At 52.0% G+C, this 21,369-nt stretch overlaps 1 protein-coding gene across 1 annotated transcript in view; it reads right to left on the reverse strand.

Annotated features, from left to right (window-relative positions):
• The window catches only part of SLC12A3 (solute carrier family 12 member 3), a 45,111-nt gene extending 41,414 nt beyond the window's left edge, over positions 1–3,697 (reverse strand). The window contains exons 1-3 of the mRNA XM_010596075.3: positions 3,316–3,697; positions 2,169–2,315; positions 685–760 (exon numbers count right to left, since the gene is read on the reverse strand). Of these exons, the coding sequence (XP_010594377.1) occupies positions 685–760; positions 2,169–2,315; positions 3,316–3,597 (505 nt within the window). The 5' untranslated portion in view covers positions 3,598–3,697. The remainder of the gene's footprint in view (positions 1–684; positions 761–2,168; positions 2,316–3,315) is intronic.
• Positions 3,698–21,369: the final 17,672 nt, after the last annotated feature.

A 21,369-nucleotide genomic window follows, 5' to 3' on the forward strand; every position in this document is an offset into this window, starting at 1 on the left:
AAATCCTGCGCTGTATTGCTCTGTGTATTGTTAGCTGCCATCGAATTGGCCTCTGACTCATGGCACCCCATTCACAACACAAGGAAACACTGCCCATCCTGCACCATCCCCATGATCAGTTGCAGATAAGACCCTTGTGATCCGTAGAGTTTTCATTGGTTGACTTTTGGAAGTAGATTGCCAGGCCTTTCTTCTTAGTCTGTCTTAGTCTGGAAGCTCCACTGGAACCTGTTTAGCGTTATAGCAACACACATGCCTCCACTGACAGATAGGTGGTGGCTGTGCATGGGGTGTTACCACCCCCATTTTACTGATGAAGAAACCCAGGCTCAGAGAGGTTAAGAAACTTGCCCAAGGTCACACAGCATGATATAGAATTAGTATCTGAACCCTGGTCTGTCCAGAGTTCAAGTGTCTAATCCCAATACTCTGTAGTAGAAATTGGTTCAAAGAGGTTAAAGGATTTACTCGAGGGCAAACCAGGTAGCGGGTTGGGCCTGCTGACTCCACCTCCAGTGCTCCTCTGCCACACCACCCTGACCTTCATCATTGGAGGGCTGGAGGCTGAGCTGAGAGGGAGCAGTCCTGGCCTGTGGTCTCTGCAGCCCAAGTGTGAGCCTGCTCCAGGGGCCTTGCAGGGCCAGGACTTGAGCATCCACACCCCCTCCAGGAGGCAGCACTCACCAATGCCCGCCTGGGCCGTAATCCAGGGGAGCCGCAGGTAGAGGATCACACCCCAGATGTTGAGCATGCAACGAATCTGGGAGGAGAGTGGGGTCAGACGCTGCCTGGGTGGGCCAGACACTTCAAGCCCAAAGACACAAGTCCCCGTCCCTGTCCCCAGTCATGGCATGGCATCAGCCACCTGGGCCTAGGGAACCCTGGATCCTTTCTTTGCTTTACCCACTTCAGCGGGCTCTGGTCTTCTGGTTTTGTGGGGCGGGGGGTGGGGGGGTGAGTAGCACCTGGAGAACTGCCTGCCCTTCCCCCATTCTCCTGGTCTCCATCAAAGACTGAAGACTGGCTGCAAGCATCCTCGCCCCTCACTCCTGTTCCAAGCACTGACCCCGACCCCGTGTCTGCCTGCCCCAGCCACAGCTCCGAGTGGCCAGCTGTTGGCCCAGGGCCTGGCGTTTAAGTGAAGCTCAGCAAACGCCAGCTGAGCCAATGCCCCATATTGGAGCAGAAATCAGAGCTGGGTGCTGTGACTTCAGCTTCCAAATTTAAAGCAAAGCCTGAGGCTGTAATTGAGGCCACAGTTCCTGGGTGGGAGGGGCTGGTGTGGTCCTCAGCTCCAGCCACGATGTGGGGTGGTCAAGGCATGCAATGTTTACAACTAGGAAGGCTTCTTAGAAGGCCCCCAGTCTGCTCTGAGATGCTAAATAGAGGCCATTCCAGGCTCTGGCCAACAGTCTGGAAAGGAGATCCCGACTCTGGATATGAGCCTCTGGGGCAGGAGTGGGAGAAGACTTACTGTCCAGATGGGGAAATGGAGGCACAGCCAGTTGGCAGCAGAGATCAGCACCTGGGCTTCCTGCCTCCCAGGGCAGGGCTAAAGCTTTCTTCTACATCCTATGCAGTCCTGTCTGTAAAGTCTCATAATGCCGTCCAAAGCCAAGCTCACTAGACTCTTAAGTGTTTGGGGATTTATTTGTGCTCCACACTATAGTAAATCTTCCCCTTTCCATCACAATGGAGAATGAGAAAAATATGGTTGTGGAGTTTTTGTTTTGTGCTGCCCCCTGGTGGTACTTTGAGGAAACACAGCTTTTCTTCTAGTAACTCTGGCAGGCGTTGTCGTAAGCGCTTTTACATCTCATCAGTTAACGCTCATCACAACCCTGTGAGTAGACACTATTACCTCCAAGTCACACGACTAGTAAGTGGCCAAACCGCGATCTGAACCAGGGCAGTTACCTACCAGGTCCTTGCAGGCATAAGGGAGGGAACCAACAGACACTGCCCGTGGAAATGGATTCAGCCTAGGGAGCAATTGAAGGTGGGGGCAGCACAAAACCAGTGTGCAGATGGGGAGACTGAGGCCCAGGCTGGGCCCTGGATCCGCCCTGGCCACTAGGGCCTGTAGGTAAGGGCTGAGCTTAGAGGAAGCCTTGTCTCCTCCCCTGCCCCATCCCTGGGTCATCCACGACCCTCCACTCCCCACTCACCATCACTCCTTTGACCCAGCCGAAGCGCACGGGCTCCCCAAGGTCCTTCTCACCGTTGGCACCTGCCTCATCCTCCACCAGCCCATCGGTCATCTCACGGCTGGGCCGGCTGTCGAAGGTCAAGGCATGCAGGTGGCTGCCTTCCTGCTGGAAGCCCAGAGGCTAGAGGTCAGGCAGGTGGGGGTGGGGTGGGGGGGACTGGGTCTCTGCATCCAGCGCCCAGCCAAAGCCGCAGTGAGCAGCCTTGGGGGCTTTTAAAAAGCTCCACAACTGCAGTGCGGAACAGACGCCACGAGAGGCTGAGAGTTCGGGGTGCCTCTGTTCATAATACTCCTTCCCCCCATGAGATCAGTGGGCCTCAGAGCTGACCAGGCACTTGCACAGCCTGTGAAGGGACAGGGCAGGGCTATTGTCATGTCCTACTCGCCCCAAGAGGTGACAGACACAGTGCAAGACCACACAGCAAGTCTCTGGCAGAGCTGGGGCTTGAACCCAGGCCTCCACCTCAGGGAAGTCAGTAGGTCTCCTGGTTGTGCCTGAGGTGACTGAAGCCTCCCTTTGGGGTTTTCTTACAGACATCTCATCTCAACAGCTCTGTATGGAGCAAAGGGCCATGTCTGGCCATGGGAGCCAGGATGGAGGTTTGTTCAGGGATGGGCAGGAGTCCTGGGAATGTTATGAGTCTCAGCCCCCAAACCAAGAATGATTCTGCCCAATCGTCAGATGGGAAAAGTGAGGCCTAGAATGGGGTGGTGAAGACCCAGCTCCCAGCCCTCTATCCTCCACAACCGAGCCTCCCAGGCAGCAAACCCAGTGAACCCCCTCTCTGACCTTCCCTCCCCCTCTTCTCTCCATCTTCTTCAGCTATGTGCAACCTCTGTTTGCATGCTTCCACCGACTGTGAGCTCATTACCTCTTTATACAGCCCACCCTACTTTTGGGTTGCCCTGTGACTGGATAATGAACATTACAATGTCTATGACATGTGCCCAGAGCTTTCACCTCTACTATTTCATCTGGGGTTCACAAACCATGAAGCAGACACTCGTCCCCATGGGACAGATTACAAACTGAGGCTCAGAGAGGTTAGGTAACTGGGCCCAGGTCACACAGCAGACAGTGGCCCATCTTCTGAGACTTTGCTTACCTTGAGGAAGGAGTGTAGGTCGGCCAGTGTGGGCCGGACCTTGCGGGGCTCGCCGGGCAGGGCACTGTTGGCATAGTGTTCATAGGTGGGCACCACATCGATGGTGTTGTAGCCAAAGGTTCGCATGTAGAAGGTGCTGCCGTGGGTCAGATGGCTGGGCTGGGTGTTGTCGTAGGCAGTGGGCGGTGGGGGCTCGTCACTGCCCAGAAGCTTGCTAATGGTGAAGCGCCCACTGCACAGGGTTGGGTTCCCAGGCGTCTCTGAGGCCGGCAACTCCGCCATTGTGGCTCTGGATGCTAGAGGAGGGGGCTAGGTCGGCAGGGACACGAAGGGTGGCTTTATAGGCTGGGTCTGCAGTAGGGAGGAGGCAGGGGAGTTGGCCCAAACTGCCTACAGCTGGCAAGCAGAGTCCCCAGACTGGCTGGGAGGAGGGAGCGCGTGTCTACAGCTGTCCTGCCGCCTTTTGATCGCTGAGATAGCAGCCTGCCTTGGACCAGGAGGGGAGGCTGGCCCCAAGCCAGACATGGAGCTGGAGCCAAGAAGGCAGAGCCAGCTCAGCCCCTGGGTTCTGGACGGGCATTGGAGGTCCCCAGCAAGGACCCAGGAAGGAGCAACTCCCCAGAGAGGACCTTTTGGAGCCCTACGAGGGGCCCTAGAGATGGCCTCATGGTCTCAGGATTCACTATGGGTCCCACCCTATCAAGTTCAAAAGACTCTCGCTTTAGTATATGATTTGGCATTTTTGAATAAATGAATGGCATGACATTTAAAAAGGTACACTGTGTATATACAAGGTTAGTCCCTCTCACTCCAACCTGCCTCCCAGTGTCTTACGTGTCCTTCCAGAGACATCCTTGGTATACATAAGCCATGAGCACATATGAAGGAGTCCTGGTGGCCCAAAAGGTGAACACTCAACTGCTAACCAAAAGGATGGGAGTTCAAATTCACCCAGTGGCTCCAAGGGAGAAAGACCTAGCAATCTAATTCTGTAAAGATCACAGCCTTGGAAACCCTATGGGGCAGTTCTACTCTGTCCTATAGGGTTGCTATAAGTTGGAAATGGCTGGACGGCACCCAACGACAACATATGTGTGTACCCCAGGGTACACAAACCAGGGCTCAGCAGGTCTGAGGTGTGATTCTGCAGCCACTAGATGACTTGATGAGGTTCTGGGCTGGTGGCTGGCCAGTGGCCTTCAAGACCGCTGGGCACTGGCTCCCACATGGGCATGCTACCCTGGGCTCTGCCTGCAGTGCCGCCAAGTTACAGAGCCCCACAGAGCTGGACTCCTGCTTTCCCACCCATCCCAGAGCACGCTCCCTGGCTCTCACAGGGGTGGTGAGGCACTGTTCCCAGACTGGGCCAGGTCAAGATCCAGTTTTGCCAACAGCCCCGAGGTGGTTCTTCAGTGCCCAGTGGTAGCAAGAGCAGCACTCTGGTCACCAGAGGCACCTAAGCCATTCTGGGGGTGAAACTTGAGTTGTGGGGGTGAAACAGGTGGGTCAGAGTATAAAGAGACAAGCTGATGTGGTGGGCACTTGCTATGCCACAGGGTCCCCTTCAGGAATGAAGGACATAGTCCCCAGACAGCTGTGAGGGCTCTTGGCGCTGGATCCCATGGTGATGGCCTCAGCTGAAGAGCCCTGAAGGTCATGCCCTTTTACCTAGTAGCCGGCACCCCATGGCTTATAGATGTGGGGGGTAAAGGCCTGGCTCCCTCCCCCAAGACCAGCACTCCCCCTGGAGGGGGCTGTGGGGGTGCCCTGCAGCTGTGTCTCCCTCTGCCTGGTCCTGCCTCCCCCCTCTCCCACAGCTACTGACCCCAAGAGCCCTCCCTGGGCTGTCCCAGCTCAGGACCTGCCTCTAGCAGGGCACAGAGGCAAGCCGAGATGACAAACTCAAAAGGTTATGATCACTGTGCACCTTTTTGCACAGCTGATATATTTACTTTTAAATATATGTTAACTTTTGAAAAGAATCTTCTCAGGGCTGCCTGCACACTGGATCTTATCTCAGTGTCTGCGTCCCAGGGAACTAAACCCATGACCATTGGGAGTGGGGTTGCCTAGTGGCTCACAAAAAGGTCACTCATCTTTCTGTCACCCTTTCCTTCAGTCACCACTCAGCACGCCTTTGCTGAGCACCCACCATGCTGGGGGAGGCAAGAGCCAGGGACTCAGGGTGGGCACCATCCCTGCTTTCAGTGTGCTGCTGAGTTAGTGTGGGAAATAGACATGGAAAGAGGCCAGCCGGCGGGTGGTGGGGACAGTGATGAGAGATGCCCCCAGAGTAGGGTCAGGGTGGGACAGCAGGGAAAGCTCCCTGGAGGAGGGGACCCCTGCCCCGAGTCTTGGAAGATGAGTTACTCCTTCTTGAGGCAGAGAATAGATGGAAGCCCAGCTCCAGGCACCTGAGTTTGGCCTCTGCTCAGGCTCATCATCCTTGGGAGGGATGTGGAGGGACACATTTTCTCCCTCCACGCTGACCCTGCTTCTTCAGACTTGAGCTCTCAAAGCCCATGTGAGTCCCCAGGACCAGATCCAAGATGCCAAGTCCTTGGGGCTCCATGGCCTTCAATAGCAAGTCACTAGCTGATGGGGACTTAGCAGTAGCCTGCTGCTCCTGCTGCCCCCTCTTTGCTCCTGCTGCAGAGGGGCCCACGACAGGTGTGCCTGTCGTCTTCCACCTGTAGGCCAGGTGGAAGTGGGAGGGGGAGGTGCTTAGACTGTGTTAGGGCCGCAAATGGGAGTCACCCTCCAAGATGAGGGTGGCTACACTGGGTCTAGGAGCCTCACAAAACCGTGGATGAGTTTTCATATCCAAGTGTGTTTTTCTGAGGGGGAGGTCTGAACTTCATCCAGCTTGCTAGAATGTCAGCCCACGAGGGCAGGGATGTGGCCTGTTTTGTCCACTGGTAATCCCAAGGGGCTGGAACAGCACATACTAGGAACTCCGTAAATGTTGAGTGAATAACAAAGGGGACCCAAAACCAAAGGCAGAAAAGAGCTGTTGCCACAGAAACCCTTGGTGACACAATTACCCCGTGGGAGAGGTGGATGCAAGGGGCAGCTCTGGGGCTTGTCACAGTTCAGGGTCTGCCGGGCACAGAGGTGAGCCGGATGACACGCTGCACACTTCTTGCACAGTTGAAATATTTACCATATGCATTAACTTTTTAAAGGCTCTTCCTGGGGCCCCTCTTAATGACGCAGGCTCACCTGCCCCTTCCTGGCTTTCCAGCCCCGTCCCCACTCAGGCCTCTGCAGGAATGTGCCCCCAGCCCTCACACCAGCAGCCAGTGGGGTGAAGGCTCCAAGGCCAGGACTCCAGGCCAAGGTCCCCCAGTCATGGTCACCTTTTCCCCTTCCCTGCAGCCCCACCTGCCTTGTGCTGAGTTACTCATTCCCTCCCATGGGGCCCACGCGGCCGATCTTATCGCCCTCTCTCTCTTAAATTGCCACTTCACTGGTGAAAATTGCAGCCACCAGCATCCCCTTACACCATTCTCCCACACCATGGCCCTGGGGCAGATTTGGAAAATTCCCGATTAAGATCTCAGGAGGCGAAGAGGCCAGAAGGGGTCAGTCACCCAGGGCTGGTTTCCAGCAGAACTGGGAAGAGTCAGGGGCCAAGGATTTTTTGGGCGACCTTGGGCAAGTCACTTCCCCTTCCCTCAGCAAAAGCCCATCCTGCGCCAGTCCCATGTTCCTTCCAGCCCTGGAAGGGAACATCTGCTTCTTCAAGAAGCCTTTCCTGCCTCTCAGCATCTCCCGGGGAGGGGGATGGGGTCTAAGCAGGAGCCTTCAAAGGGCTGATCCCTGGAACAAATTGAAGGGATCGTCAGACACCTTGTTCCAAAGCACAGACAAGGAATCTCTCATATTTGGATGGAATGCCCTCCAGTTAAGAAATCCTCACAGAGGTACTCTTCTTGATGAGGGACATGGCTGTGGGTCACACACGGTCTCTGCCTCCCAGGGCTTCAGCTGCCAGAACTCACGGCCAGATGGCCTCCAAGCCCTGGGGAGCTGAGAGTCGGGACTCAGAATAGAGTGTGCCCTGAGCAAAGCAATTCAGTTCTGGCAGCTTCCTTGTGACTTGCCCAAGGTCACACAGCACCTGACCTCGTGGGCCTCAGTTTCCTCATCAGCAACATGGAGATAATATCTAGGCCAGTGTCAGTTATTTCTCCCCAGCCAGTGTCAGCTCCCGGAAAACGTAGACTGAGTGGCCGAGGTCCCCTGGCATCTCCTGGGTCTCAGAAGGAAGGTAAGCAGGGCCAGTAAGTGGAACAGAAAAACAGCAGTCAGGACTCTCCTTACAAGCACAAACCCTGGACCAAGGCTGAGATGGTGCAGGCAGCAGGGCCTGCTGCAGCCTCCAAATCTGAGCCCCTGTCTTCATGGCCACAGAGGCATCCCAGCACTTATTGTGCCCCACCTGTGTACCTGGCACTGGAACTCACAGCCCAGCGTGGCAGACAGACCAGCAAAGAGAATGTGGTGGTAGAGGGGGAAGGCCACCCAGGACAGGGAGAACAGAGCTGGATGGTGACAGATGGGGAAACGGGCAGCAGGAAGGATAAGAGGGATTCTGGGGGAAAGGCAAGGCAAGTGGTGAAGGGAAGAGGGGGGCCGGCTGAACCTCAGATGCCATGGGGACAGGGGCAGAGGGAAGAAATGGGAGATGAGGCTGGAAGGGGTCATATTGTTTCTTCCTGCCACACGTATTTATTGAGCACCTGCTGCATATCAGGCCTTGTGCTGTGCCAAGCACAGTGGGAACAAGACAAAGGCCCTGCCCTCTCGGAGCTCACATTCTAGTGGGGGAGACAGACAATATCCAAACCACAATTATTATAATAAGACATTCAGTGATAAGTGCAATTAAGAAAACAAAACAGTGTGGATAGTTGTATGAGGAGCTTTTAGGCCTCCTGAGGAGGAGACATTTGAGCTGAGCTCCAACAACGAGAAGGAGCACCCATATGGAAACAGGTGTGAGCTCGGGGTCCCAGGCAGAAAGAAAAGCATGTGCAAAGGTCCTGAGGCAGGAGTGTGCTTGGGGCTTCAGCAACAGCAAAGAGGGCGGTGTGGCTGGGGCAGAGGGACCAAGGAGATGGGGTTAGACATGGCAGGGGCCACATGTATAATGGTCTATGATGGTCAGATTTATATTTTTCCCAAAGATAATTTTCCGTGAAGAATGGACTGAGGGAAACAAGCGCCAGGCAAGGAGACTAGACAGGGGTCACCACAAGTACGTGATGGTGGTGGCCAGGCCAGGGGTGGCTGGATGGTGAGAAGTGGTGGGATTTGATCATATTCTGAAGGCTGAGTCGACAGAACCTGCACACGGGCTTGCATGGGGCAGGAGTGTGAGGGAAGGGAAACAGTGGTGCCATTTCTGAGCTGGGGGACCCTGGCTGGAAGGGCGTATCATCAGAACGTGGCCTTTGTCACGCAGTACAAGGCAGAAAGCCACAGGGCCAGGAGAGGCCTGGAGGCGGCTATGGCGACAGTCAGGCAGGAGCAGAGAGCTGGGCCCCAGCCATCACACCCCTGCTCATGGACTTCAGTGTCATCTGGGAACCTCTAACAAATGCCGATGCTGCAGCCCCGCCCTGCGGATTCTAGTTAACGGGCCACCTGGTAGGGGGTGGGAGCATCAGTATTTTAAAAACAAAGCTTCCCCAGAATTCTGAGGAGCAGTCAGACCTAAGACCCAGCCAGGTTCTAAAGACAACAATCTTTCACACACAAACCCACCCCATCCCCATCTCTCACCCCATCCCCACGTCCACACATCCGACTGGTCCAGTCTGGTCCCTCGAGGCTCGCCTGGAGAGGATGGGTATGATGCAACCCTGGTGTCGTGAAATAGCCGGGTAAGAGGATGCGCTGCTCGTCGGCCTGATTCACAACACCAGCTGCAGCAACGATACCAGAACTCAGCGCTGCCGGCGTCCTCTGGAGGGTGGCTCTGCGGGGCTGGAGACAGTGCCAAACCTGGGCAAACAGCCTCGCCCACTGATGGCTGCCCTTGGCCAGGGCCAGGGCTGAAGCAGGGCCTGTGAACGATGGAGGCTGGGTCCCTGCCCTCGGGGGGCTCACAGACTTGATGGTAGGTGGGGAAAGGGTAACCAAACAAACCAAACCCAGTGCCGTCGAGTTGATTCTGACTCATAGCGACCCTATAAGACAGAGTAGAACTGCCCCATAGAGTTTCCAAAGAGCACCTGGTGGATTTGAACTGCCAACTCTTTGGTTAGCAGCCGTATGTAGCACTTAACCACTATGCCAGCAGGGTTTCCGAGGAAAGGGTAGCAGACACAAAACCCCATCCAGTGCAGTGGGTGTTGGCCCAGGAAGGCCTGGGGAGCCAGAGGCTGGAGCGATCCAAGGAGCTGGGGTTTCCCTTGAGCCTCACAGAGCACGTGGGTGTGTTACTCTAATCCTGGTCCTCCGACCCAGACAATGCTATAGCAGAGGGACACTAAAGTACACTGAAGCTTCTGGAACTAAAGCAAAAAGGGAAACACACACGGTGACTTAAGTCATTTCCATTGTTCAAGGAAGGATGCCTGGTTCCTTCCTCATTATGGTCAGACTTGAGGTTTTGTTTTGTTTTTAAACACATTTAGCCAACATTTGTTCCACAATTAACTGTAGATATTAATAATGTGTTAGACACAACCTGGGTGCTTTGGAGGATACATAGAAGGACAAGGCATGACCACTGTCCTCAGGAAGCATATGGTCACGGGAGATAAGGCCAACAATACATGGATAAAGTGGTACATCCCTGGATAAAATGCTTTTTAGGTTCAGAGAAGGGGTGGCTTCCTCTGGCTGGGGTTAAGAGTGGGGTATGGTGTATGAAATAGCACAGTTAGAATAAAGGCAAAGGAGATAAGCAACTATTTAAGAAGGAAGAGAGCCCGCTGTTAGCTTGGAGCTTCCTGGCAGCCAAGGCAAAAACAGGAATCATAATCGGTAGTTACTACCTGACAAAAGCGTGATATTTATGGTTGAACAACATGATGAACAAAATTAATGTCACTGAACTGTACCTGTGAAGATTACTGAAATATCAAAAGTTTGGTTACACATTATAGTTACCACAATTAAAAAAAAAGTGTGCTGTGGGGAAAAAAGAGTGAGATTTAATTTTTTTCCTCCCTCCTCCCTTTTCATAAAGAAAATAAATTTCCATTCACCCTTCATCCCTCCATCTAGACTTGGCTGAGAAGTTTTCCAATAAGGGTGTGGCCGAAGCACCAATGCTCTCTGCTCAGAGCAAAGAGAAGCAGCCACTCTAAGAGATGTTAAGTCCAGCAGTGATGGCTGTAACCAGTGTTCCTCCACCTGCTGCAGGGTGTGCTGCCATTTGCTGCCAAGGGACCCAAGCCCACCGCCCTTCAGCTCCCCACCCCACCCATTCATTTTGGAGTACACCCTAAGCTATTCTAACTTGACTGTTAACCTTTTTTCCTTCCTCGAGAGCATTAGGGGAAATGTGGTCATTCTGCTTGGTTTTGAATTCCAGGAGTGCATGTCTCATCAGCACCTCTTTCATGGGCTCTCTTGGAGGCCCGGGAGCCTCTCAGCTGCTCCTGCAGCAGGGACCAGGGGGCCTGGAACAGGGGCAGATTACCCAGTAAGTAAATTAAGCCCAGGCTTAATTGTGTTTCCTTACTAACTTGTAGTGTACAGATTAGTAAATAAACACTGCAGATTAGTAGCTAAGCACAAGTGAGCCTGTGTACACCTTGCTTGCTGGGCAATCCGTCCCTGGTCTAGAATCACAGAGCTGCTTTTAAAAGCTCAGCTCCTGCTCTCTACCCCATACCCAGATCTGGCCCTGGACACCTGGAGGGAGCGGGCAGGATGTGAGCCCAGAGAGGCCTGGGGCCAGTCTGGCTCCGCTACCACCTACCTTACCTTACGGCCTCAGACTCGGCCCTGTGTGCCTTAGCTCCATAGTTTGTCAAGGAGTTATTTCCACAGTCAATAGGATTTTTGCTGCTCAAGAGAAGGGATTTGTGAACGAAGCATTTTGAAGGACATTAATAACGCTCTGCAAATTTTTTTTTTTTTTTTTTTTTGTCCCAGCCCATTCCAAAAACAAAAAAAACAAACCCATTGCCATCGAGTCGATTCCGACTTATAGCGACCTTAATGGACAGACTAGAAATACCCCATAGGGTTTCCAAGGAGTGGCTGGTGGGTTCGAGCTGCCAACCTTTCGGTTAGCAGCTGAGCTCTTAACCACTGTACCACCAGAGCTCCTCAGCCCCTTAGCTACTAGAAAGGGAAGGTGAAGGAAAACCAACTCATCTCAGACTGTTTAAGGCAGTGATTCTGGTTAAGGCAGCTACTAAGATTCACTCAAAAAAAAACACAAAGAAAAGTTTAGGGCATGGGGAGGCGTGGGGGAAGGGGAGCCCAGGATCAGAAAGCGGCGACCCGAAGAGTTGGCTTTGGCTGTGTGCTGTCATCAGAGCTCAGGCTTTTCACAGCAGCAGGAAAGCTCAGACAACGCCAGAAGCTCAGGGCTGGAGAGGCACTCCCACATCATCTGGTTTCTGGTTGTCCCTTTACCAGATACAGAAAACAAGCTGCTCACTTCCTTAATATCCCAAAGCAGAGGGTCTTCTGCCAGTGGTCAGCCAGCACCCCCAGGGTTCAGCTGCTAGATAGCACTCGGCCGTCCGGGCTGCATTTGTGCTAAAGCGGAGAGGAGGATCAGATGCAAGAGAGGCCTCTGGTCCAGGCCTGTCCATGGCAGCCTTTGGAGCTCTGGCCAGTTGCAGCCCTGTAGGGCATGGAGCTCACTGTAGCAGAAGTTGGTCCTCACCCTCAGGGAGCTCACAGTTGGCGGCAGCACTGTGCACTGGAGAGGCTGGGGACATGTCCCCATCAAGGCATGTATGTGCCTGTCAGTGGTAGATGCAGGAAGGTGGGAGCGACACTAGGAGAGAGCATGTTTGATGAGGGGCCAGGGATTCAAGCAGGGCCTGGGTGAACTCAGCGTTGACAGACGGAAAATGTGGCCCCTACACATAGTAACATGCTTCAAGGGACACCATTGTGACAGGCTGACCCCTCAACATCAAAGACAGTGATGGATGGTTGGCTTTCATCTTGGTGGTTACACAAGGTGCAAGCTGACCCCAGTGGGCTTAGGCATGGTGCGTTTTTTCATAACCAGGGAGAACCTGTCCTCTTCTTGTTAAGTGTATCTCAGATATTCTATTATTTATTGAAAACTTGTGCAGGGGGTGGGGGGACCTCCCCATTTAGAAAGGCCCAGAGGTATACTTCTTCACTTCCTGCTTCCAGTCAGAACAAGGGTTCTTGACCCTGGCAGGGCATGAAAATCACCTGGGGGAGCTTGTAAAAAAAAAAACAAAAACTGATCAGATAAACAAAACGTGGGACATACATACAATGGCGTATTACTCAACCATAAAGAGAAGTGAAGTCCTGATGCATGTCACAACATGGATGAACCTAGAAAACATGCTGAGTGAAACGAAGTCAATCACGAAAGGACAAAAATTGTATGATCTCACTTATATGAGAGCCCTGGTGGCACAGTGGTTAAGAGCTAAAGCTGCTAACCAAAAGGTTGGTTTGAATGCAACAGCCACTCCTTGGAAGCCTTATGGGGCAGTTCTACTCTATCCTACGCGGTCGCTATGAGAATCGACTTGACAGCAATGGGTTTGGTTTTTTTGATTTCTCTTGTACAGAACAAGCAAATATATAGAAGCCAAAGATTATTATTGGTCACCAGGGGTGGACAGCAGGGGGAAGCGGAATTTTGCTTAGGGGGATTTGAGTTTATGTAAAAGGTGGTGGAATAATTTGGAAAAGTTTTAACAATAAAGGTTGTACAACATGAATATAATTAACGTCACTGAATTCCACATGTGGAAATTGGTGGTTTGGTTGTGTATAAGTTTTTTTTTTTAAGAGAAAAGCACAAAAAAACCCACCCATCAGTGCCTAGGTCCCTCTCCAGGCCAATTAAAACAGTGGCAAGAACTCGCCAGGTGATTCTAATATGTAACCAGGGCTGAGACCTGCACAGCTGGAGCTATACCTGGAAACCCTGGTGGTGTAGTGGTTAAGTACTACAGCTGCTAGCCTAGGAAGTCAGCTGTTCGAATCCTCCAGACGCTCCTTGGGAACCCTATGGGGCAGTTCTACCCTGTTCTATAAGGTCGCTATGAGTCGGGATCGACTTGACGGCTGTGGGTTTTATAGAGAATAGAAGGCGTGTTGACTAAGGCTGTCTGCAGCAGAGAACCTGGCTCTGATCGATAAAGGTAATGCCGATTTAGAGTTTCTCAAAAATTATCTTGCACGTTGTTTTTAGAGACCTTTTTCTCCTGAGTAGACACATTAATACACATGCTGACCACCAGCCCTTCACTGGAATCATTGGCTTGCTTCCAAGGGCGCAGGTGGCCTTATCATCATTGGTTTGTACAGACAAGTGGGAGCCCCCAAATCACACCTCTCCGACCCATGTCTCTGCTGCAAAGGCCACAGCCCCCCAGAGTACCCCCATATACTCACCTCTTGAACAAGGAGGATGGCCCACAGTCAGGCTTCTGCTTGGCTAGGGAAGGCTGAACGTGAGGCTGCGGCCTCTGGCAGGTGTCCACCTAGATCCAGGGACCCTCTACTCACCTGAGTCTCGCAGCTTCTCCTGCTCTGAAGCCATAGGAGAGATGGACAACGGCAAACATTGCTGGGCTGTAAGAAGCAGCCAGGTGGGGCTGGGCCAGAGGGGACTGAGGATCGTTGAACCCTGGGAGCAGGGCCATCTCCAGGCACAGCGGCCATACCACGCGATGCTCCCCATCCTGGCAGGTCTGAGTCCTGGCCACTACAGATGTCTCCCACCATCGCCACCACAGGCAATCCTCCTCTGATCTCCCACTTCACCTGTCCTTTCTCAAGGCATTTCTTAACACTTCCGATTTTGTTATGGTATGTCTCTTCACCCCAACCACACTGTGAGCTTAAGCAAGCGGGGACTGTGCCTCAGTCTCAAAAATCTCCCCAAGGGCCCTGGTGGGTGCTGAATGGATGAGTAAGCAGTTTTCCAGTCAGCCTGGGAAGAGAGAGCTACTTTTATTATAAGAGGTCCCAGTGAAATGTAAGTTCCCGGAGGGCAGGCATCTCAATTTAGTTCATCGTTGTGTTCCCTGATCGTAGAATAATGCCTGGCATAGGGCAGGTGCTCAAATCTTTGCAGGCTATTGTGATAGGCAAAAGAACCCTGATGGCGCAGTAGTTAAGAGCTCAGCTGCTAACCAAAAGGTCAGCAGTTAAAATCCACCATCCATTCCTTGGAAACCCTTGGGGCAGTTCTACTCTGTCCAATAGGGTTGCTATGAGTCAGAACTGCCTCAACGGCAACAGGTTTGGTTTGGTTTTTTGGTGATAGGCAATAGGTAGGTAATTCATGTAAATTAGCTTATTCTTCCCAATAGACTGACGGAATAGGAATTGGTATCCCCACTTTACACAGGAGCAAACTGCTCCAGAGAAGTTAAATGGCTTGCCATCAGTCACATGATTACCAAGCGGTGAAGAAAGGATTTAACTATTCTGTAACTATGAGTTGGAACCGACTTGACGGCAACAGGTTTGGTATGGGTTTTATTCTGTAACACATAGGGGCACCATGAGTCAAAATTGACTCTACAGCCAAGGGTTTGTTTTTTCAGTCCAAGACCAAAACTTGCGCTTTCTTGTTAAAGTGCCAGCCCTGAGGCTTGTGGGGCCCAGCCCAGCCCTGCTCTTTCATTCAGGGCGCTGTGCTTTGAGTGCCTTCAGTCATTGCCCATATTCACCGCCTCTTCCCTCTCCCCAGCCTCCACAGCTGTTGAGCTCGGAAATCCTTCTTGGGCAGTTTGTGCTTTCTCAAGCTAACGAGCACTGCCAGCCACCAGAGGGCCCCACCCCAAACAGCTGCACTTAAGGAAATACAGTGCCCTTTGGTTTGGTTTAAATTTTCCTAAATATACAACCCAGCTGATCCATCTGGCTGACCAGCAAGAGAACTCACCCCAGAGACTCCGCCAAGTTTGGGAGGCGCAGTGGGGTGGTGAGGGTGAAGGTGATACCTCTCGGCTAGCTGTTTGGGAGGGAGGCATTTGGGGTAACTGAGAAAAAAGAGTTTCCACCAACTTCCCGAAAGAGTCTTTCCCCCAAGAGGAAGATTTCCCAGGCTCAGGGATCCCACTCTCCCCCACCATCAGTCTCTCACTTCTCTGTGGCAGTTTGCTTCCCGGGATGTCTATGGAAACCCAGCTGCTGCCAGGGAACAACCAAGGTGCCCTTCATGTTGGGGTGACCAATGGCCCTAACTTTGTTCTCTCTCCTTGTCACTTAGGTGGCATTTTTAAAAGTTTTTACTGAAGACTAAGAAAGTATCTCCACCCCACTGAAAAACCTCCAAGTTTAAGAGACCTGGATAACAGGGCTACCTTTTACCCCAGGAGCCCACCTCCCCCTGTCCCCACCGATCCCTGTCAATAGTTTCCCTCCTCCAGCCAAAGACCTGCAGCTCCAGGAGGCGGTACAAAGCCCAGAGACAACCATGAAACCCTGTGACGGGGGCTGGCAGGCACTTGTTCAAGGAGCAGGGCCCCCACGCAAAAGGAACGGGCTGAAGCCCTTCCATGCAGCCCCTGCCAGGGGAGCACACCCAGGCCACCGGGCAGCTGGAGCCATGTCACTACAGGGCTTCTCATCAGGGCAAGGTCCCCCAGGTGGAGAGATATATAAACAGCCCTCCTCCTTCAACTATCTGGGCATTCACTGTTCCCAAGCAAAACCACATGACCCAGATCCTGAAAACGTCCCTCCTGCTCAAAACACAGGCAGAGACTGTCCAAGAGTCCTGTAGTTAGGCCCAAGCCTCTCCCACCATCTGACAGAACCACAGCTCCCAATCTTGCCTCCCCTTCCTCAAAGCAGATGGCCAGTTCTCAACCCCCATTTAAAATGCTTGCCGCTGAAGGTCCGAAATAATAGATCACAGTTTAATAGCTCCCAGACCCAGAATGCATGCCGCATGCTGGGTTCACCACCAAAATGCTCTTGATTCGTCATCCCACACACCTGGTACAAGACTCTGACCTCCCTCAGACCCTCCAGAACATACTGGCTCCTGGCCGGGACCCAATTCGGAGGCTGGAAGAGGGAGAGAAAACCTTTGGGGGAGGGATGGGAGTCCTGTACTTACAGAGACCTGTAGGGACTTCGCTGACCCAGGGACTGGCATGGCAGGCTTTCTGAGCCCTCCTGGCAGGGAGTAGAGAAAGGGCCTGGCTCATGCACCCCCAGGGCTGAGAAGAGGCACTCTGCCGCCCTCTGAGGAGCCTTCAGGCTGGGCCTCAGCTAAGGACGTTCTTGGGAAAGGAGGCCCCAGAGAGGCTTCCGCTCCACTGAAGGACTAAACAAAGGGGGCACATGGCACATTGGGAGAACATTCCAGAAATTTACTGGCTACAGATAGGGGTGGTGGTGAAGGAACAACCTAGACAGAGTAAACGCAGAAGTTACTGTACAGAAGGGAACATGGGTAACACACACCAACCCTCCCACAGGCTCTCCCCTCTCCCCACAAACACCACATAGAACAGCAATGTCAGAAAAGACAAAAGAAAGGAAAATTAGCCAATGGAACAAAGCACCACATTTCTAATGACTGTTACTAATCAAGTGAGAAAAAGCTGTACCTTGCCTCCTTCCCCTCTTTATAAAATACATGACATTTGAAATGCCTGATGGAAAAATATCCAGTAGATGACAGCAGCTGAGTTCAACTGGGGCCCACAATTATCCCACTCACTCTGCCTGCCTGGTTCTTCAACTGAATTCTAGTTACTGCCCTCTGTCAAGTATCTTCATATCTCACTGTTATTTCAGCTGCCCACAGAATCACAAACAGTGCAAGAGATCAGGGTAATCTAATTTAGCTGGAGAGTTTCTAGGAGCCCGTGCCAGACCTGAAGGCCACTAGGCAGCCTGTGCCAGCAGAGGCCAGCCGGCTATGGTACACCAAACCTAACCTAAACCCACTGCTGCTGATTCCAATTCATAGCGGCTCTACAGGGCAGAGTAGAACTGCCCCAGAGGGTCTCCAAGGCTGTAACCTTTACGGAAGCAGACTGCCACATCTTTCTCTCATGGAGTGGCTGGAGTTACTGCCGACCTTTCAGTTAACAGCCAAGTGCCTTAACCACTGTGCTACCAGGGGTCCTTGCAGCTAGGGTAGTCAGATAAGACCGGGATATACTTATACTAAAAATAGATTTGCTCTTTACCTGAAATTCAAATTTAACTGGCAGCCTCATAGTTTATTTGCTAAATCTGGCCTGGAGGCCATGCAGCCTTGGATACCACCCAACAGCCCTGCTGGGGCCGCCCAAGGGTCTTCAGCCTGTGTCTCAGCTGCTAGAAGTCCCCTCTGGGGTCACTGAGTCCCCACATCCTGCTCAAAGAAGAGACGCCACGGTGTGAGGCAAACGTTTTCACCTCCCCCATTCCTAACAAGAGGTTCAAGGCGATGGGAGATTCTGCCAGCCACCCCCTACTTTTTTTTTTTAGATCGGGCCTTTATTGTTGTTAACAGTGAATCAAATTCCCACCCCTTCCTCTCACTGTCCCCTAGGGAACAGCCCCGTTCTATCTGACCCAAGCAGACATTCCTTTCCTCCATCTTTTTCCAGATGGAATGCTATTAAGGGCCCCCAAGCTGAACCAGGGGTCTGAGTCCTGGCACCGTGGAGCTGGCAAAGAGGATGTGGGCAGGTGGGTTGGCACTGGAGGGCCAAGCAAAGAATCCTTCCTCATTCAAACATTTGTGGAGTGATCCATGTGAACCAGACAGACAGGGAGGACACATAGAAGAAGCCTATTTAAAAAACCAAGCTTAGGACAGAAAACGTTCCTCCTTCTCTGGGTTGGCAAAATAGAACCACGAGTATTTCCAGTTAGGTGATCCTGGCCCAAGGTGGAGTAGAAGAGAAAGCCCATTTTCTCAGACTTATGAACAAGTCTGGGACGAGGACAATGCTTGTTTGATCTGGGCTATCCCCAGCTGCCCACCACGGCCCAGCACCAGGTGAGTGTGGGTTGTAAACATCTGCAGAACTGAACTTGGGTGACACACACATACATGGAGCCTGTTTCGGCAGGCCCTGAACTATAGCCGTCACATCAGCTATACGAGAGACAATGTTGGGAGAAGCATAGATCATCTGAAATTCGTTTTCAAAACATTTTAGCCAGTGGTCTTAAAATTTTTTTTTCCAGTCAGAAACAAATGGCAGGAAGGCAGACTTCTTTCCCTTGTCTCCCTGCATGTGAGGGATACTAAGATGCGATGAAACTGACAGAAGATGGACTGGAGGTGGGATGACTTCTGAACTCAGCCTGAAAGACTGAGGGACACCTGGGCCCTGAAACAGCCTCAATCCCCCCGGAGTTCTACACATTCCCTGTTTCCTATGTTTCTGACTTCTTCCTGCTATTCTGGAAGCGCAGGAGCAAATGCCCTTTTTACAGCTATAAAACGAGCACCTTGCGTGATACCATCAAGTGCACATCCCCATCGGGAGGCTGATAGGTTACACCTTCTCCCAATTTGCTGGACACATGCAGGGTTCAGTCAAGCTCCATGGCTGACTGCGCCTGAGCGCCCACAGAGTCAGTGGGGGGCCTTCAGTCAGTGGCAGCACTCAGGCCGGGGGCAACTTGCCAGCTGGGGTTTCATTCTCCAGCTCAGCTTCCAGTGTGCCCGAAGCACTTCCTGAGTGGCATGACAGAAATCTGGTGAGTGAAGCGAACCACCTCATGAGCTGGACAAACATTCTGACGCCTTGTGGAGAACAAGGGTTGTGGAAACCCAGTCTGAAGCAGCAGGGCACTGGCGCATTTGCGCAGCACTGCTGGATTTAGTCTGGCCAGGAGTGTTTACTCAAATAAAGTAAATGAGGGTAAGAATCCAAAAAGCAAAGAATAGTTCTGTTTTTTTTCCTAATCAGCAAACGCAGACGCTGTGGGAGGGGTTCTCTATAGCGCTGTGCTTCAAGAAACCCAAACACTAGGATTTAAATGATGCATCAGAAGGATAACAGTGGCTGCCGAACTGTCATTAAAAGTCGCTAATTAGACTAAGTTCTTAGGGGGCAGAGCTGGGCCCACATTCTGCCCCAGTGTGAACACTTTCTGCTCTCTGATGAGACCATCCCGCTCAGGAGTGACAAAACCAAAGGATTCACTCTAAGACAGCTCACCAGTCCTACCTCAGTTTTCCCTTTGAAGTTGGGCAACCAGAGCTGTTTTATTGGAAAATAAATAAATAAAAACCAAAAGAACAGGACCCTTGAAATAAATCTCGAGGCCCCTGAAATGGATCCAGATCAAATCAGCCCTTCTCTTTGAGTGTCTTGGTGAGTTTATCATGAGCCACTCGGAGGCAGTCACTGCCCCGTGGATCTCCAAGTTGCCCTGGTTTCCTTAGAAAGACTGGAATCTCACCCCTGGAAGACAAGAGAGACTTCCAGGGCCACCTTCTGTTGCTTTAAGTAAATGTTGAAACTGTGGACCAACGTCTGGCGAAAAGATTTAGTTTCCTGAACAGGTAATAACCTGTCACACAGTCATGATTTCTGGGCACGGACTGAAACCATGGACACGTGGAAACGTATGGATGTCATGGCCTTGGAAACTCGCCTCTGTCTTCCTTGTACACAAGTACTAGATTTGCTCCCTGAAGCTGGCCCTTCTGGTATGAGCCTAATTATCTTACTTTTGCCACAAATGTCTTGCTCCGAGCAAGTCCTTAACTGCCACCCCGGGACTACTCTCTTCTCAACTTCACACGGCTCCCCATCCCCCCATGAGGGCAGCTTTTGTCCCCTTCTGATTTATGTCATAGGAGGGTGGCCCTCTTCCCTAAGTGGGGCTCCTGTGCATTTCTCTCTTTAGAGAAGGCAGAGCTGCATGACGCCGCAAGAAAGGCAAATTCACAGTCAATTCTCGTGAGAGGATGAAGTGGGCCAGGGAGCAAATACATATTTAAGTAACTTGAGCCTTCTCTCACCTAGGGCAGTTATATTTCTAACTGCAAATGAGATCTTCTATTAAAAAAATTAAGTCACACTTTATGAACAGTCCACAGAAGACTCTTTTAAAAGCACTGTTACAACAAATGACTTGATGTGTTTAAAATACAAATGAGTATTTATAAGCAGGGCACCACTTACTAAATCAGGTCCCTCGCAGGGCTCGTCTTCCGAGAATTTCTAGCAAAGCTCAATTAAAGGTGAGCGCTCCAGGGTGAAGAGATGGAACTAGAGAAGGAAGGCAGACAGCAGCCCCTGCTGACCCTCAGGCTCTATCCTTGATGGAATAAAGAATCCACCCCACCGACAGCAGATGGTCCCATTATCTTTCCATCTTTCCGTTTAAAAGCCATCCCCAAAGGAAAGATAACAATTATTTTAACAACTCAAGGATGGCGAGGGTAACCACACCCCCTGACAAAAGGGAGATTTCTCTCTAGAAGCAAAAAGCACCTTTAGCGGCTCTTGAGGGATCTTAACATCCTTCTGGAGAGTCACAGTCTCAGGAGCTGTCCGTAAAACCAGCAGGGTGGAGCAGTGCCCAGTTTCTCATGACCCCAGGTGACCCTTTCAGGGACAAACACTTGTCCTCTTTCCTCTCCAGACTTTGGCCCAGGAATCTGGGACTGGTGGTGGGAGAGAGTCAATGACAGGGACAACTACTGCTCAGGCCCAAATACCAAATGCCCCATGGCATCCAGTTTCAGCACACCACAGGGCAGCTGACCACCAGAGAAAGGAAAAGAAGAGCTTAAGGCTCCTTCAACAGAGGGTCTACATAAGCATGAGCAGTCAGCTCCAAGGAGGTAGCTGCTTACCCTTCCTCAAGCTCAAGCCAGGCGCCGACACGTCAGCATTTCAGGCTGTCTTTTCCTATGCCTATGTCTCT

This window comes from Loxodonta africana, chromosome 21 (assembly GCF_030014295.1).
Source record: "Loxodonta africana isolate mLoxAfr1 chromosome 21, mLoxAfr1.hap2, whole genome shotgun sequence".
NCBI classification, from domain to species: domain Eukaryota; kingdom Metazoa; phylum Chordata; class Mammalia; order Proboscidea; family Elephantidae; genus Loxodonta; species Loxodonta africana.